The 17,413-nt window shown below is 43.6% G+C and overlaps 1 protein-coding gene across 2 annotated transcripts in view; it reads right to left on the bottom strand.

Moving 5' to 3' along the window:
- Nucleotides 1–2,263: 2,263 nt before the first annotated feature.
- FRMPD1 (FERM and PDZ domain containing 1) overlaps nucleotides 2,264–17,413 on the bottom strand; it is a 1,188,014-nt gene continuing 1,172,864 nt past the window's right edge. Inside the window, exons 16-17 of one of the 2 annotated variants that reach the window (XM_078676303.1) lie at nucleotides 6,263–7,267; nucleotides 2,264–6,105 (exon numbers count right to left, since the gene is read on the bottom strand). In XM_078676303.1, the coding sequence (XP_078532429.1) occupies nucleotides 4,796–6,105; nucleotides 6,263–7,267 (2,315 nt within the window). In that variant the 3' untranslated portion in view covers nucleotides 2,264–4,795. The remainder of the gene's footprint in view (nucleotides 6,106–6,262; nucleotides 7,268–17,413) is intronic. The other variant, XM_078676304.1, reaches the window with a different exon arrangement.

The following is a 17,413-nucleotide window of genomic DNA, read 5'->3' as shown; positions in this document are numbered from 1 at the left end:
GGTGAATGCCCATACCTTCATAAAGCATTACTGCCTGGATGTCTGGAGTAAAGCAGATGTAACATTTGCCCAGGCTAGCCTGCGAAGAATGTTCTCATAATGTATGCAGCTAATAAGCTCAATTCTTCTGTGTCATTCTATTTAGAAGTTGTTTACCAGTTTAAGTACTTGTATTATGGTTGCTTAAAGCTAAGCTATATCTCTCTTGATTTTGTACCATTTCAATGTCTTTGATTTGGCTAATCATATTTAAGTTTTTGTATCATGATTGGATGGTTCACTATTATTCATTGGCTACTGCTAATTAGTCTGATTCAAGCATGTGAATATATAAAAGATACAATACTGGAGAAAAAACTATTACTTACCTGTACACTGTGGTTCTCCAGTATTGATATCAATCAATCAATCAAACAGTATTTGTCAAGTGCAACACTGTCACCCTTAGGTGTATCTGGGTGCTGTGTTTCCGTTGAAGAGTCAGTTCTTGAGTCTCTTTCTGAAGTCTCCAGCGAAGAGGCTTTACGGAGCTGGAGGGGAAAGTCGTTCCAGGTCTTGGAAGCAACATAGAAGGTGCAGCCATGGCTGCTGCTGCAACGGATGCGGGGATGTATGCGAGGGCGAGTGAAGAGGTGCGCAGGTGTCTGGAGAAGTGTGGCTCAATGGTTAGAGCGGCAGACACTGATGCAGAGGTCTGGCCCGGGACCAGGGTTCAATTCCCGCCTCGGCGGGTCTTGGGCTCAATTTCCTCGGACCTGATAATTCTCACCTCTGCGCCTATTCTAATCATGGGTCCCACTCTGCAACTCTGGGCAATAGCTTGCTTAATCTCCACAACGGCCCCAACAGTGCTGGGATGCCTGGCTTCACCTTGGGGGTGCCCAGGAGTGGGCATTTCACATGGAAAAGCCAGGAAGGGTTCCACAGCGGTATGCGTACAGCGCCAAGACACCTCAGGGTATAAGTGCGCTATACAAGTACGAATTCATATAATTTCTAGCGGGTTGGTGGAAGTCTAGTCGATGGTTAATGTAGGAAGGTCCTAGGTTGTGGACATGCAACCCTCCATTCCCCCCTTAAGGCTCACCAATTGTATGCCTCTGTTACTTTTATTACATTTGTGTTCAAAATATGAGTTATGGTGGCTCTGCAGGGCATGAGTGCTTCAGGGTTGTGCCCTGACTGGTTGAAGTTTGGGTGTATTAAATCAATGTGAACTGGCCACTAACTGCTATTGTTTTTTCAATTAAGTTTAATGCTAATGCTTTAGCACTGCTTTTATTACTGTTACCGTGGGACTCCCACTATGACGACAGGGAAGATTCAAGCATGTGTATCTATAAAAGATATCAATACTGGAGAACCACAGTGTACAGGTAAGTAACTTGTTTTATATCATAGCCTGTTTTCCAGGGAATTGTTTAAAACATCAGTTGAGAGGTGCACTCACAATGTATCAATTTTCAATTTTCCTGTGTTTATGTAAATTGAATTTTCCTTAACCTGTTGCTGAATCCAATTAGGTGTATTCAGTATAAGCATCTTTTTCGATTCTACTATAAATCCCTAAGTATAACAGCTAAAACATATGCAACAATACACTAAAGCTATCTTAGAAACAAGCGGAGGATGCAGGACTGCTGAGAATCGGACGTTATTAGACCCGAGCCAGGATGCAGCAGCTTTTCAAAAGGTTCAAAATAGTACATTAGATATGAAGTGCTAATAATACATATCATATGAAATTACAGGTTAGTTATAGAAAATACTAAATGTTTACATCATCTGTGTTTTTGCAGCACTGTATCTTCTGTAATATCTTCAGATAGCTTTCCAAGAGTTAAATGAGAAGCAAAGAAGAAAGTGTTAGTTATGTGTGCCGTGGCATTTAAAGAGGAGAACATCACCACCCTGAATAGATAGCCAACATTGTTTTAGCTTTCATTTGTTAGATTGAACAAACATCCTCAGAAAGCCTTGTCTTTTTGTTTATCAAACCAACCCCTTTATCAATAGTGTCCCTTAAAGATGTCTTGATTGGCAACCATCGGCAGTCGACGACTCGTTTCCAGTCACTTCTTTTTCAGTGAATGGATTTAGATGATGCGTTTGTTTCTGTAATAGGGAACTAAGGTAGACATTTATGATTTGTGGCTCTGAAACTTTATATATCATGACGTTGATAAACAACTGATCAAATCAACACAACAATCCAAAACATATACACGTGCATCAAATTCGAAAGAAAACAAACGGAGACCTTTCCATTTTATTAAGAGTATGACAAATATAGAAGAAATACTCTGACCATTCATTGACTATACAATCAGTACACTTGTGTGCACACAACGTCTTGTGTGTGAATCTGCGTCAATGGCATGCCTGAGTTGGCAGTGCTTGCGTTTGAGCAGCAATGAGGGGAGAACTCTTCGTTGTTGTAGTCTGTGGTCAAGTTAACTCTTTGATCCATGAGCTCAAGTGTTTTTCTTTGCACCACCAGTCTCGTTGACATAGAAGACTATGGGCCTGAATTAGAGTTTGGCAGATGGGATACTCCCTCACAAATGGGGTGGATGTCAAGTGCATCATATCCGATGGCACCTGTAATACGGCAGACAGGTTATCCGTCATGTTTAACACCTTAACCGCGGCGGCAATTCCGCCGTGGTGTGTGCGTTCTAAAGAGTGGGCGGGCTGCTACGGCCATTGGCCGTTCGCAGCACCAGGGAGGGAGTGCTCCCGTCGGCCGCACGGAAGGGGTTAAGATAGAGTTTCCCTTCTGCCAAATTCTACATCAGGCCCTTTATCTGTGAAGCAGCCTATCAGCTGACAGATTTATGGTCTGAGCATGATATTTATAAACTAGACATAAATAATGATATTCGTGATTCTTAGCTTGACATCATGGAATATTTTTAAATGTTGACCATAGCAATACGATACAAACCTATGTTAGATGTTTAAGCATACATAACTTAAAAGTCATATAATACTAATGGGGTTTAGCCAAAAATAGAGAAGTTAAAATACATGTACATTCCTTTTGTGCCCTTTCAAAAGCAATCTTGCACTGAAACTGCCTTTATATAGCTCTCGGCGGTGTAATGCCACACATTTTGTGTTTATTTCAAAAACAGTTTTTTTAAAACTTAGTACAATAAATATCACTACACTTACACTAATAAAGTAATGTGTCATCACCGTGCAACAAATCCATTCCTCACTCGTTTTATAGCACCACTCCTTACTAGAACATTCGTTTACACACATGTTACTTTCATGAACACGTTTCCGGTCTAAGGAGCATTTTCGAAAATACAGATTGAACACTCAGCGCATTGCAGGGAAAAAAACACCTTGTCAACCCATTCTCGCTCTAAAATACTAGTCCAGACACTTAGGGATGTTTCTTCATTTTAAACCATATTTTTTGGTCTGCCTCTCCGTCATCTAGTAGAACGATTAAAGTGAGACAGTTCGATGTAGTTATTAAGGTGGTGAAGAGAGAGCATTGATGAGAACAGGGGCAGATTTACAATTACTGGCGCATCCCTGCATATCGGCAGGGTTGCGCCAGTAATTGTGCGCCGCAGCTCCGCCAGCCTTGATGCGCCGCATTTACGCCGGAACGCCTCCCCCTGCGATGGTACGCCTCTTCTGGCGCAGGGCTTTACAACGTGACGCATCTGGGAGATGCATCACGTTGTAAATACCCCGCACCATGGCGCATCTTTTGCGACGCCGCTGCGTCACAAAAGTGACGCAACGGCGGCGTAAAAGCAGCGCACGGGGCTTGTAAATCTGCCCCTTAGGTATCTTTTTATTCAACTATCTGCTGGCTCTTAAAAGTGCCACACTGGCAGGTTCCCATCCCTACAGTTTCACAATTCACCCTAGAGGCTGGGGATATGAATGCCCAACGGGTACGGTCACAGGACATGCAGGGCTGCCTTTAGACAGGTGCAGGAGAGGAGGGAAGGAACCTGAGAGAAAAGGGGTCGATACACACTGTGCAACACTTGCTCAGCTTCTAGACTACCCCCTAATTCTAGTAGCTTTTACTTTGCCCATTGTTGATATCAGGCTCTTGTACATTGCTAGCCCACCCTGTTTTGCCAACCTGGGTATCTGATTTGGAGACTACCTAGTTTCAAAACGTATTGATGCATTTGATTTTAATTCTCAAGAACAGACATTGCTAGGCTGTCAATGCCACAGACCTACTTCCAGCTTGAATTCAAAGATGCTTACACGTTTTCTGGTAGACCTTCAAGTGGGTCCGTGGGAAGGATAGTGGCACATTTGGAAAATAAAATATTTTTGCATACCAACTAAACAGACAGGCCAAGGGAGATTTTTCTTTGTGTTAAATATATAATTATGTGTATATGTGGGCAGCAGTACCCGCAAATCATTAATTTGAAATCAAGAGTGGCAGTAGTTTGTGACAGAAATTATGAAATAATGTATTCTCCTCTCAAGGAAGTAACCAAGCCAATTCGAAGCTCATGCATGGCTAACAACCATAGACCAATGTCCAGAGATGCTCTATATTTCACCAGTGAGCTTATTCAGGTAAGAGTCCCACTGTGAATAAAACAATTTACGCTCAGCACAGTCTCTTCTGCATCACAGTGTGGGTCTCAAAAGGGCACTAAGCTCTTCGTCACTCGTCAAACTTTAGAGTCTATTATGCTCAGGATAAGTCTCTAATATGTAAACAACACTTCTTTTGAGAGAAACCTGAAATTTAGGTGAGGGGAAAGTAACTTTATAGATTAGAGTCAGATTTCTTTCAAGGAGTTAATGATTTGAACTGCTGCGTTAAGCAGAATGTTGCTGCTGTGAGAGCTGTGCACTGGCGAGCCAATAGTTTGATGCTCAAATCAGAGCAGTCTCTCTCGCAGGCCTTCCTCGCAGCCTGAACAAACTGATGATAGGTGAAGACTACATCCTTCAAATTGGTTAGGACACTGATCTGTCTTTTAGTGCATTGGTCACAACCAGTTAGTTGGAGGCACACCCGTGTGAGGTCAATGAGGTTGCGAAATGTGTCATGGAGAGCACTCTGCATCTGTTTCGGAGATGGGTCCACCTTGATCACCTTCTGGCAGTTGGACATCAGCTTTCGAGACACTGCACAGAGAGCTTGTTTGTCATCAAAGAAACGGATGGCACACTTATCCTCAGGATGACTGAGTGAGCTCCCAGAATAGTTCTCAAACACCTTCTGCAGGTCTTCCACCTGATCCTGTAGCTGACTAAAGTCACTTGCCATTTCTGAAGTACTGTCTTCTAGCCTGCCCAAAGATTCTAAGGAATAATGTGAACAGAAGAAATTATCAACACCGCTCAATGGGGAGACCACTTCTTGTCTGCCATCTGAGATATCAAAGATTTTCATATCCACAGACAAAAGACTTCCAGAGGATGGTGGAGTTGTCATGGGTAAAGATGATATGCTCGGCTCAGAATCAATATTGTCATCATCAACTTCAGTATCAGGTCCACTAAAGCAATTTGTGTAGGCCAGCCGGCAGCTGCAGTTTTCCTCTCCAGCTTGGTGCAAAGATACATTCTGATTACTTGTGAAATCTGAAGAGACAACTGCACTGGAACTAAGAGGAGCCTGTGTGTTTGAGCTGCACTCAACAGGGGGTTGGTCGGAACAGTAAGGGATGAAATTGGAATTTTCCCAAATGGTGCTAGGATTGTTATTGTACTGCTGGAGCATTTCTGATTGCAGAGAAGTATCATTGTGTACTTTGATGCATTTTGCCATGCTGTCATCTATTTGGTAGCAAGTGTTCGGCCTTGTTGGGAGCTCGAGACCAGACTTTATTTGTGACTGATTTGCACTTTGGTCTTTCTCCCGCCATCTTGGATCAACTCTGTACTGTGAGGGATTCAATATGCTCTCAAAGTGATTCATAGCTAATGCAAAGTCAATACCCTTTCCCATTTGAGGCTCCCGCTGTCCGACTTCTTCTACTGTTTGTCCACCTTGGACTTGGGGATGCATATTAGGACTCTGTGTGAATGTCGCTTCATTCTTTGTGTCCTTTGTGACGGAGTTGTGAGACAGCAGCACTTCAACATTCTGCCCTTTAAAATATGACATTGAAAAGCAAGTTAATATATTTGATATAACATTTATGTCAAACAGAAGCTCAGTAGCATTAGAAAAACTCAGACATTTCATATTAACCCCCCCCCCCACACACACACACCCTTGGAGAAGCCCCTTCGCTTGCAACCTTACCATTTTTCTGTTTGGATAATGATGTACCATCTTTTTCAGTCACACAAGTCATTGGGTTAGATAAATCCCTTCTGGTGCAATCATCTTCTAAACATACAACATTGGCTGGTTTTATACCTCCACACTGATCCATGGATCCATTGGTCAAATCTTCCAAGGAACACAAAGTCTCTTTTTGATGTGCCATTCCAAATACATTACACGGTCCTAGTTTATCGCCATCGGTGACATTTCTACCATTGTTCTCCTCGACTCTCTGCTCAGGCTCAGCCACATCCTCTTCTAATGTACTTCTGGCTATAATGCAGTACCCTGGTTGACTCCTCAACTGAGGAGTTCCTCCCTCCTCGGGAGACTCATTTTCTTCCATATGAAGGTAAATATCAGAAGGACTGGTTCGTCCACCTTCGTCACAGAAGAAGGGCGAGTCAGAAAATGTGCCCTTCACTTCTTTGCTGTCCGGGCAAGAGGGGTCATGTAGGCTGAGATCCGGTCCTCCCCTACATTCTTGTGCAGTCCGGAAGCGAGTTGCTGAGATAGAAGAGATAATGGTGTCAGTGATTGATTTGGTTTCCATGGTGTCAGGCTCCATCTCCATCAAGCTGGAGGAAGGGCTTTTGCTTTTGTTTTCTTCTTGTGGTGGTAGCAGCGTCAGTGGCTTATTTTCCAGAAGTGATGGTTCCCCCTCCGTGTTTTTCAAGGAGGATAGTGTCTGAGAGTGAGTGTCGGAGGATAGCTGAGTCACTCTTTCATAGCAGCACACGTGGTCCACCCTTTCTAAGGAGGAGGATGGTGTTAGAGGGAAAGTCACTTGAGATGTGTAGTCTGTCTGTAAGAAGGAACGCCTTTTTCTTGTGGTATTAGCTGACCTGTTAGACTCCTTTGCTGTCCTGCGTGTTTCTTTTTTATATTGTCTTAATATGTGGTTGTCTTCCAAATCAATGCCGCTTCCACTGATCTGGAAATTAAACTTGCTTTCTTGATGCCAGGATACCATGTTGGAACCTATATAAAAAGAATTACAATAAAGAATGAAACAGTAACAAAACAGTGCAATCCACAATACATCTAAGGCACCTTTAGCCCTCATATTGTCTTGAAATACACACTTGAAATTTCCTTTTTGGGCATTGTTACATAAAATGTTGCTTTGCTCTGGATGCTTTTGTTACAACAGACATAGAAAATGGAACTTGCTACAAAGTAGATTTGTGTACCTGAGCAAAGAGCTGAACAAACAGACTTTAAGCTTTATTTATTGTGTTTATATAGTGAGGAGCCTGGCAAATACATATTCTCTTTTCAAATGCAAAATATGGGACTAAAATATGGTAGTCTTTTAACATTAGTACCTAACAGCAACTAGCATCCTCTGTTGATGCTGAGACTGGCACAGGAAATGAAAATGCTCAGATTGCTGGTCCTGATAATTGTCCATCTCTGCGCTAGATTCAGTGACACAGACATGACGCAAACAGTGGGCCACTTTATTTACTGGTGTTGGGGGAGATCGGAATGACAGGTTCTCTTAACTCTATGAGTCGTTACCATCTGTAAAGTGTCCTTCCCCTCATTATGATCCCTTGCCTTGAAACCCTAGTTGCATGGCAGGCAGGCAAGGACCAGAGATTAACACCCTGAGCAGAGGGCAACAACATTTTATTAGAAGAAAACAACATAAAAATCTCCTAAAAATGTTTGATTGAAAAAATGTTAGAAATTACAATCTAAAACTTAAAACCATTAAATTGTAACAATTATGATAAGCTACTAAACTACAACGCTGCCAAATTTACTGCATGTGACCTCACGCATGACTTCCTCAGTCACATCATCAATATGGCAACACAATTTACATCACATTTACATTGTGTGGAGATTAATAAGAGCTGCAGTAATGCATTTTGTGACAGCCATTAATAGCGGTTGTAAGGCTGTAGTGCCACAGTCAAAAAGAAGTTGTACTTACAGATGATCTAAATAGAGAAGACTAGTTGCTCTAACTGTACTCACAGTTGATCAATATCTTCCCTAATGATGAAATCAGATGTATGCAGTTCTATTTCAACAATGAAAATGAATGAAGGGGGAATTTAAGAAAACGACAATCACCATTATATCATGACTGAAATAAATAGAGAACAATTATGCGTAGTTGCTATGCCCGAAACACTTTTAAAATGAGAAGCAAGCTGATTTGTTTTAGTGTAGCAACACCATCCTCTCTTAAGCTCTTTAATCAGGATGTACCTTAACATCTGAATTTCACATTGTAAGAAAATGCCCCTTTTATGTGGTCAACCCCCACTATTTGTAGGATTATATTGCTGGTGTATGGACTCTGAACACTGAGGCACTTCAGTCCAGCACACAGTGTCTGTAGTCTGACACCTAAAACATGTAGAATTGGCTAACCCCTGATTGGCATATTAATTTACCTAATATCTGGTACCCAGTGCCTGTAAGTTAAATGTCACTAGTGGACTGCAGCACCTATTGTGCCACCACTAAAGTGGCAATGCAAAGCAAGTCTTCAGACCTGCCCCTGTAGCCTGAGTGTGCAGTTTTAAAACTGTAAATGCCATCTTGCAAACTACTCCACTTACCAGGCCTAAAACTACCTTTTAATACTCATAAGTCATCTTTAATATAGACCCTAAATGCCCATAGGGCGGGGTACATGATATTTAAAAAGTAGGACAGGTGCACTTAAGTTTAAATGATGTGGCAGTGAAAACTCTCCAAAGTCAGTTTTCACTGAGGCTAAACTGGCTCTTCCATATAAAAGCACTGGGTTACATTATAACACCTTATGATGCATAACTTCAGTTTTGGAGTCACTAGAACAGAGATTCGAGGACTCCAATTCATAGCAATTTAAAGCCAAATATGATGGGAAAGTCGGATTGTAAATTACTATATTGAAAATGCCATATGGCATTTGCCTGAATAAAGCTTCTAGTGGCCTTTTCAAAGATAATGCCTACGTGTCACCTGGCAGCCTTCTGGCCTTCTGCAAGAAAGTGTGAATAGCTCCCAGTAAAGGAAAAGGAAGGTCCTTGGCTGGGAGGAGGTATGACCTCCTCCTGATAGGATGGCCAAGGGATGTCCTTACTAACACTCAATCACAACAAGTACGGTAGCTATAGATCAAAGTCAGTCAACTGTTTTCCTACTTGGTTAATCAAGTCAGTCTCCATAGTGGAGACATCACACAAGTACTGTCAGAACATAAGGGGAGATCATCCTTATGGAAGAGGAAGCCTCACACACATATTTGTGTCATGCTTCATCATTGGCATTCTCTCCCCACCCTGGTAGGATAGTACCACCAGGGCAGACTCAACCTTCTGACAGACACTAACAGGAGAGAGTTCGTATAAAAAAACTACTGGACAAAGGCAGGATCCAGATCAATTAAAATACATTGGGTTCCCTGGAATACCACCTTTAATAGTGGGGACCTCAGGTATATCTAAAAACTGAGTTGAGGCGGTATTTCCTGAGGGCAATGGCTCAACCCATCTGTTGAGGCTTAGAGAGATGGGTTGGAAGATAGAAGAATTGCACCTTCTGTTGAACCTGCAGAGAGAAACACCAAGACCTGGACCTGCTCCCCACTTGCACTCAGGATTGAAGAGTGGACTGCAGTGGCAAGTTGACTAGCTTGGTGTAAACCACCTCCCAGAACACAAAATCTGCAAGAAGCCCAAGATTGTTGAGCCCAATTGACCAGTTACAACCGGATTTGAACTGGACCCTGCTATTGGCTTCTGGGAGATTGACTCCTAAACCCTCAAGTCGTGCCCAAAAGGTCCTGGGCCTTGACTGCTGTCATAGTGATCTATGTATCCTTCCAAAATTTCAAGACTAAACAGTTTTTATGAAATTTTCATAAAAAGAACCAGAGGCTGTCACCGGACTTCTGCTGAGCCACAGCCGCCGACGTTTATCTGACTGTTAGAATCAACTTGCTGTACTAAAGGGATCCTGACTTCCAGAAAAGTTTCACACATAGTAGACTTTACCATGACCAATGTGAAGCACCACTCGGATTTCATCCGATTAGAGTTTTACCTGCCTTTGATTTTGAGAGACTCTAACTCCCTGCCAACGTTGAGGCTCCCTCTGAGGCACTGCTTTTCAGCCGGCCCCTTTCTGGATCTAGCTGGCACCCAGACCCGCCAGCAACCTCACTGACAAGGATTTTATCCAGAAAAAAAGACTTCGGGCCTAACTTAAAGCTTGACAGAATGGTTATTTCATCACAAACGTGATGGATATCCCGTTCACCATTTAACAGCTGCCAGAGGATCGAATGGACTTGTAATATGGTGGATGGGATATTCAGCACTTTTTGACGGAGTAACCTGCCTGTCAAACAATAAATCAGGCCCTAAGTCAGAAGGTAAACTTTCCATCGGGTCAAACCCGGTCTAGGTCAACCAGATAGCCGCAGTTGGCGCTTTGTGCTTTTTGGTGTTAGAAACATCTAAAACCTTGAAAGATCATATCTCTGGTTCCATACAACAGAGTTTTGTCATTTTGATGTCTATTTGTTAATTAAAGTTTTCTCTACTTTTATAATACACAGTGATATTTTTATAGTGTTGTGTTTTTTACTTTTTAATTGTTATAGTACTGATAAATGTTTTACACATATTCTGCTAAGTTAAGCCTATCTGCTCTGTTCTACAGCCACCAAGGGTTGTCAGGCTTAAATTACAAAGACCTAACTGAACCCAGTATGGAACAGTGCCATTACTACTTGAAGAGGACTATCATCCACTTCAACTAATAATCCACTACCCCACACCCGTCTTTTAGTTTCTGTGGGATAGCCTCTGTCACTGTATTAGTACACATTAATTTTCCTTTAGCTTTTATTTTTTTAGAGAGTTTAATTTTTATTTTTGTTAATTAATAGCCTAGGTTTTGTGTGTCTATGTTTGTATTTGGGCATCTGATGATATGTAGATTTGGGTGTCTGTTGATGAGTTTGTGAGAGTCTGATTCTGGGTTTGTATGCATGTGATGGTGGTTGGTGAGTGTCTCATGATGTGCGTGCATGTTAGATGGGGAATGTGCATGCATCTGATTGTGTTTGTGGGTGTTGCATTAGTGTGTGGGAATCTGCTTGTGTGTATATGTGTATATATATATATATATATATATATATATATATATATATATATATACATATATATATATATATATATATTACTGGGTGCTCCCTTGTGTCTGGATAAATCTACACCTCTCTGAAGAGCTCTAATGAGAGCAAAACACAACATGTGTCAGGGGTTGCTTTTATTCACGGCAGGATGGCTTGGATGGCATTTTACCAATCCAAAGCTGTAAAACTGTGTCTGGAGTTGTAAAAGGCTTTGGCCATTTTACAGCTCAGCATGGATAGCACAGTGCTAATCCTATGCTTAAAGACTTTCCTGTAGAGATGGCAAAAGACTTTGTCCATTTCTATCAGGGCGTGGATGGCACTGTGCTAATCTTACGCTTAAAGTCTTTGATAGAAAAACAGACATTTGAGGTGAGCAAATTTAGAGTGTCGCTGGTGTTGAGAGTGCTCTATACTGGAGCTTCTTTCCACCTAAACTTGAGAACTACCCAGAGTTCTCTGCTTCTTTTATTGCATAATGTATGTGTCACTCTATGCCTGAAAGTGTTTAGTTATGTCAGCATGAACAAATTAATGAATAAGACATAGTTATAAAGGGTGACAGCTGCTCCAACCAAAGCATCCTGGAACTAAGTTAATGAGGAAAAGCAGGTATCTAAGACCCCAACTGGACAGTAGGGTCTCTGAGATGAATGGAGAGCCTGAGTCATATTTCTTTGAACAGGTGTGCCTTCCAGACGCTTGAAGACAGACTCTAAAGAGGTACAACAAAGACATTCTGGAAAGGAGTACCACAGACTGGGAGCTAGAAAAGTGAAGGATCTCCCACCAGCTCTTACTTTAAGAACCCTATGAATGCACAAAAGTATTTTGGCTTGCAGAGCACAGGGTTCAGGAGGGGTGATACTTTTTGACATTATCCTGAATATAAGTAGGGCCCATCTGTTGTGCAGCCCTGTGAGTGATCATAAGGGCTTTGAATTGTATTCTTTGGCTGATTGGTAGCCAATGTAAAGCTGTCAGAACCTATCAATTTGGGATTCAATTTGAAATGTTCAATACCAGTCAAGCTGCCACATTCTGTACTGGTTGTAATCTGTTGATCAACTCTTGTGGGGGCCCAAAGAGAAGGACATTGGCATAGTGCAATCTTGATGTAATTAAGGCATGGACAATGTTCTTCTGAGTGTTCTCTGAAAGGAACTTCATAGTCCTCAGAGATTTCAGTAAAGAGAAACATATTCCGGTAGCAGATATGACCTGGGGTTTGTATTTTAGAGCTCTGTATCTATTTTTATCCCAAGATGTTGTGCCACTGATGTGGGGGCAAGAGGCTTTCCCAACTCAGAAGGCCAAATTCTGATCATGTCAACAAGAGAAAATCTACCAAATACCAGAATCTCAGATTTATCAAAGTTTAGGCAGGGCAACTCTTGTACATCCACTCAGCTACTGCCAGAAGGCAGACTGGAAGTTGTCTGTGATAGAGTCAACCACGTGATGGAAAGCATACATCAGCGGAGTGTCATCTGCATAAGACACACTGTAGAAGCACCAGGACTGTAAAATGGAGGCGGGGCATACAGATGTTGAATAAAGTTGGACTAAGGACTAAGGGCCAATCCTTGCGGGATGCTACAGTTAACTTCCCCATATCCCTAAGTATAGGTAGGTCGGTATACTGCTTGCTTTCTGTTGGAGAGGAAGTATTTTATCTAATTCCAAACAATGGAGGAGCATGGTTGCCTTGAACCTCCTGAAGAGGGATTTGAGGCGATTGACATGCAAAATCCTTAAAGCCTTCCTGGGAGTCTTGAGGTCTACTAGGTAGGTGACCCACTCTTGCGTTTTTTCACCTCTTAGGGCTGAGGCCAGCATTCGTGCAGGGTCTGAGTTCCATGCTCCATAATCAACACTTTTTGACGAGACTGAAACTCGACCTGAGTGACCTTCTGGTCCTAACACCAGTTTTTGACCTCCTGGCTGTCCACTAGACTCTCCTTGGATTTCTTCCAGAAGCTCTTCATCTGAGTATGGAGTGCCAGCATGTAGCTGACCCCATCCTGGGGGGGCCTTACTGGGAGCTTGCTCCCAGCCCTCCTCCACCAGACTGACAGATCCTCTCCCAGGGTGCCCGCACAAACGTTTAAAGGGGCTGTAGCCATCCCCCTTCTGCAGTACCTCCCTGTAGGCAAACAAAAGGCATGGCAGGAGGACATTCCACGTCCGCCTCAAGGGATCTGACAGGCCCATGATCATGCCTTTCAGGATATTGTTGAACCTCTCAACAAGCCCATTAGTTTGGGGGTGGTAAGGAGTGGAGAACGCATAGGTTATGCCACACTCCTTCCATGTGAAGTTCATGTATGCAGAAATAAAATTGGTACCTAGGTCATATGTGATCTCCTTGGGGAATCCTACACATATAAAGATTCCCATCAGTGCCCTGGCCACTACAGTCACAATCACTGATCTCAGCGCTATAGCCCCTGGGTACCTGGATGCCCTTTTGCCAAGGGTTGTCTTGGGGTCCTGAGGCCCAACAATGTTGATACCTCCCCTTTCAAAGGATGTGCTAATGTCAGGACATGGTTGCTGGGGAACCTTGCGCTTCCTTCCTGACTTGCCACTAGCCGGGCAGGTGGGGCATGACCTGCAAAATGCATCTCTTGCCTTCCTCATCCGGGGCCAATAGGAGTTTGTGACAAGCCTCTCAAAGGTCTCGTCCTGCCCTAGATGACCTGCTGGGAGAACAACGAGAGCCAGCCCAAGTAAGACGGCCCTGTAGCACTGGGGGACCATCAACACATGGGTAGCACCAGGCTCACAAACCATAGGCTCGCTGTACAGGAGACCATTCTCCCAGTAAATCAGGTGATCACCAGAGATGTCACCAGCTGTCTGGGCTTCAGCCTGCCACCATAGGCCCTCAAGAGTAGGGCACTCCATCTGCAGCTTGCAGAACTCCTCCCAGGTGGGACCCCCTTCCTTCTGGTAGTTGTTCAGCTCAGGAAGGTTCCCCAGGGTGGCAATGTTCCCCCTATAGTCTTCGGGCGTTACCCTCAGGCTCAGCCTCCTCCCAGACTCTGTGAGTTTTAGGGGCTGTTTTTCCAAGCCCCTTGCTCTTTTCTTTCCTTGCTACTCCCTCACGCAGCCATGGACCGTGTGTTCAGGCACACCCTCTCAGTTAACCCTAACATTTCCAAGTGCAACCTGAGCTCCACCTCCTTCTAGATGGTGTGCTCGAGGTCATTGTCAAGCTGACAATCCACAGGCATGGATGGACTCAAAGGTACCCTGGAGGGCATTGAGCCCCTCCCACTGAAAGAGAACCAGAGCCACTGGGCTTTGACTCTCATGGTTGTCAGCTGCAATAACCTGGTGAAATGCATTAGGGACTACCTGCCCTGAGGTCACCAGATGATATCTGACAATTGTCATGCTGGCTCTAGTGCCTCTCAAAGCCTCCACCCTTTCCCCATTGCTTGTATTTCCTAGTGTTACAAGGCCTGACAGTTCCCTGCACCATCTCCTCGTAACCTAGGGGTACTGGGGAAACCTCAAAGCTGTCCCCGACACTATCTGAGGCAATATATTCACTAAGCACTACACTAACCAACCACGCTATCTGCCCACCATTGGGGGGCTGTGTCAGCTTGGGACACTTGGCATCCCCCTTGTAGTGCCTGTACGTCTCTGGGGTGAGGCCATACTTTCTGACAAGGGTGTGGGGGAATAACTCATCCTGTCCCCCTTATCTAGGTCCAGTAAGGCATCCCTCCCTTCACTAGGGATATGCTTCTAGAGTCTAGCTCCCCAATCCTCCCCAGGCACCCTATGCATCTGCAAAGCCACTGCATAAGCTTCAAACCACTTGTGAATGTCGTCTCCCACAACAAAGTCAGCCACTTGATCTTTGGGAATATGAACCCCCTTGTCTCCAAAGGGCATTGTGGGAATGCTGCCACCATCACTGCTGGGTCCTCCCTGTCTTGCCTTGAGGTCCATCTGCTTCAGACTCTCTTCATGAGCCAGCAATATTTTCCTCTCCACCATGGACAGTTTCTTCTTCTCTTCCATTCTCAACTGGGTCATCTGCAGCTTGAACTGAGTCTTTGCCTTCCTGCCCGCCAGCTCTTCTGGGGAAAGCCTGTGGATAGATACACTGCTCTCTGCCCTGATGGGGAGCTCCACTTTGGAGGTCAATTCATCCCCTCAATTGGTCTGTTAAAACCCGATTCTGCAAGTTATACCTCATCTAAACAGTGAAAACTTGGAACTGGAGGTTTATGACAGTCATAAGTACCTCACCCTTGGGAAATAGTATTTAACACGTGGTAAAGACCCCACCCTATTCCTCCCACTTTGTAATGAGAGCCATAGTTGCATTTAAGACTTGTACATCAAATTAACACTTCAAACCCTTAAGCTCGGACCTCGAACATGCAGGAGGGACCCACTTTGAAGGAAGTTCACATCTTCACTAGTCAATAAGACTCCACAAGAGACGATGTGAAGTTACTGATATTACAATAAGCGCTATAAGACCGTATTAATGTAGATTTGTGCAATAGCAGTGTAGACAATACTGACAAAACTGTACTTGTAACAAACAAACGCGCCAGGAGTTTTAAGATGTGCGATAAGTGACTAGTGTGCAAAGCCTAATTCCTAACTAATTCGTCACGCTGATATTAAGTTACCCTTTCATTTTTGCCAGAATGTCAGCCCTGGTCTGCAAAAAGAATGATCATATCCAACACATTTCAAATAAGTGATTCTATCCAGTGCACTGAATGAACGAGACAGTCTGATGGCGGGGACACTCCTTAGGCGCTGGAAAGGTGAGGAATAGCATTTGGGCTTTGGGAACTGTTATGATGCACTACAACCAGACATCCCAGTGCATCAGTTGATCTTGCAACCTGCACAAACGAATTACAGTGCAACCACAAGATCATGCATGAATACATTCTGGGGACTCTATTCCAGATGCTCAAGAAAGGAAAGTTTGTTTTTGGAGAGTTCCACATCACCTGCATCTGCATCTTTTAGGATTCACTTGAAGCCCTACACATTCCCAATGGTTTATGGCCGCATTTTGAAAAACAGCATTTTGCAACAGTGTACCCTTGTATATTTATGTTAATTTTTGTGATATCGTGTAATTTTCAGCATTGCTTTCCTGTTTTGCTGGTATTACTTTAGTGGGAAGTGGTACTCACTGATGGTGATTCTTGATAATGAGAATGCTGGAGGACTAGTGTAGGACTTGGCCTTTTTAGTTAAAGTTCCCTAAACATTTTGCTTTCCCCCTAGACCCTTTTCCTGACCTAGAGATGCCAATTTAGATGCTTTGGATACTTTGCCACTGCTGATCAGTGTCAAAGTACAGGAGTTCCCTATGTAAAATGTAATGGTGATTCGTCCCAATTGATGTGCACTGTGTGTGCAAGGGCTAGTAACGCAAGGGCCCGCAGATAAGAGAACTCAGGCCTTCAGTGGAGGGCTATCGCACAGAATGCTAAGTTAGCATGTAGTCCTGACAAGTGCAACCACTTGTCGGGCCTGACTTTCCCTTTTACATACACATGGGACACCCCTGTGGTAGGTTCCAGGTAGCCCCTGGCCAGGGTGCAGTGTAGGAAAACGGCAGAACATAAACTGAGGTGTGTGTTATGATCTGACAGTGCAAAACTCTCCATTTTGTTTGTCACTGCTGAAAGGCCATTCTGCACATAGGACAGAATGGGGGAGGCTGGGTGTTGTGTTTGTTAGCCTAGTTTCCTGTCATAATGGAGAGGTGAAGTTTGGTATGTATGGACTCACAGTGTCATAATGCCTCTTTCTATGAAGGTGGTTTTGTTACTGTGTGTTTATAAACCACTCTTTTAGAAAGTGGCTGGGTTTTGTGCTCTGAGCATTTCTGTGCGTCTCTGAAATGTGGATTGTCTTTCTGGAACTGAAAGGTGAGAGGAGCTGGGAGAGGTCTTGACCCAGGGAGGGGTTGAGAT

The sequence above is a fragment of the Lissotriton helveticus genome, chromosome 2_1, assembly GCF_964261635.1.
Source record: "Lissotriton helveticus chromosome 2_1, aLisHel1.1, whole genome shotgun sequence".
Lineage (NCBI taxonomy): Eukaryota > Metazoa > Chordata > Amphibia > Caudata > Salamandridae > Lissotriton > Lissotriton helveticus.
The sequence above is the reverse complement of the archived record's forward strand: the minus strand, read 5'-3'. Positions and strand labels throughout refer to the sequence as shown.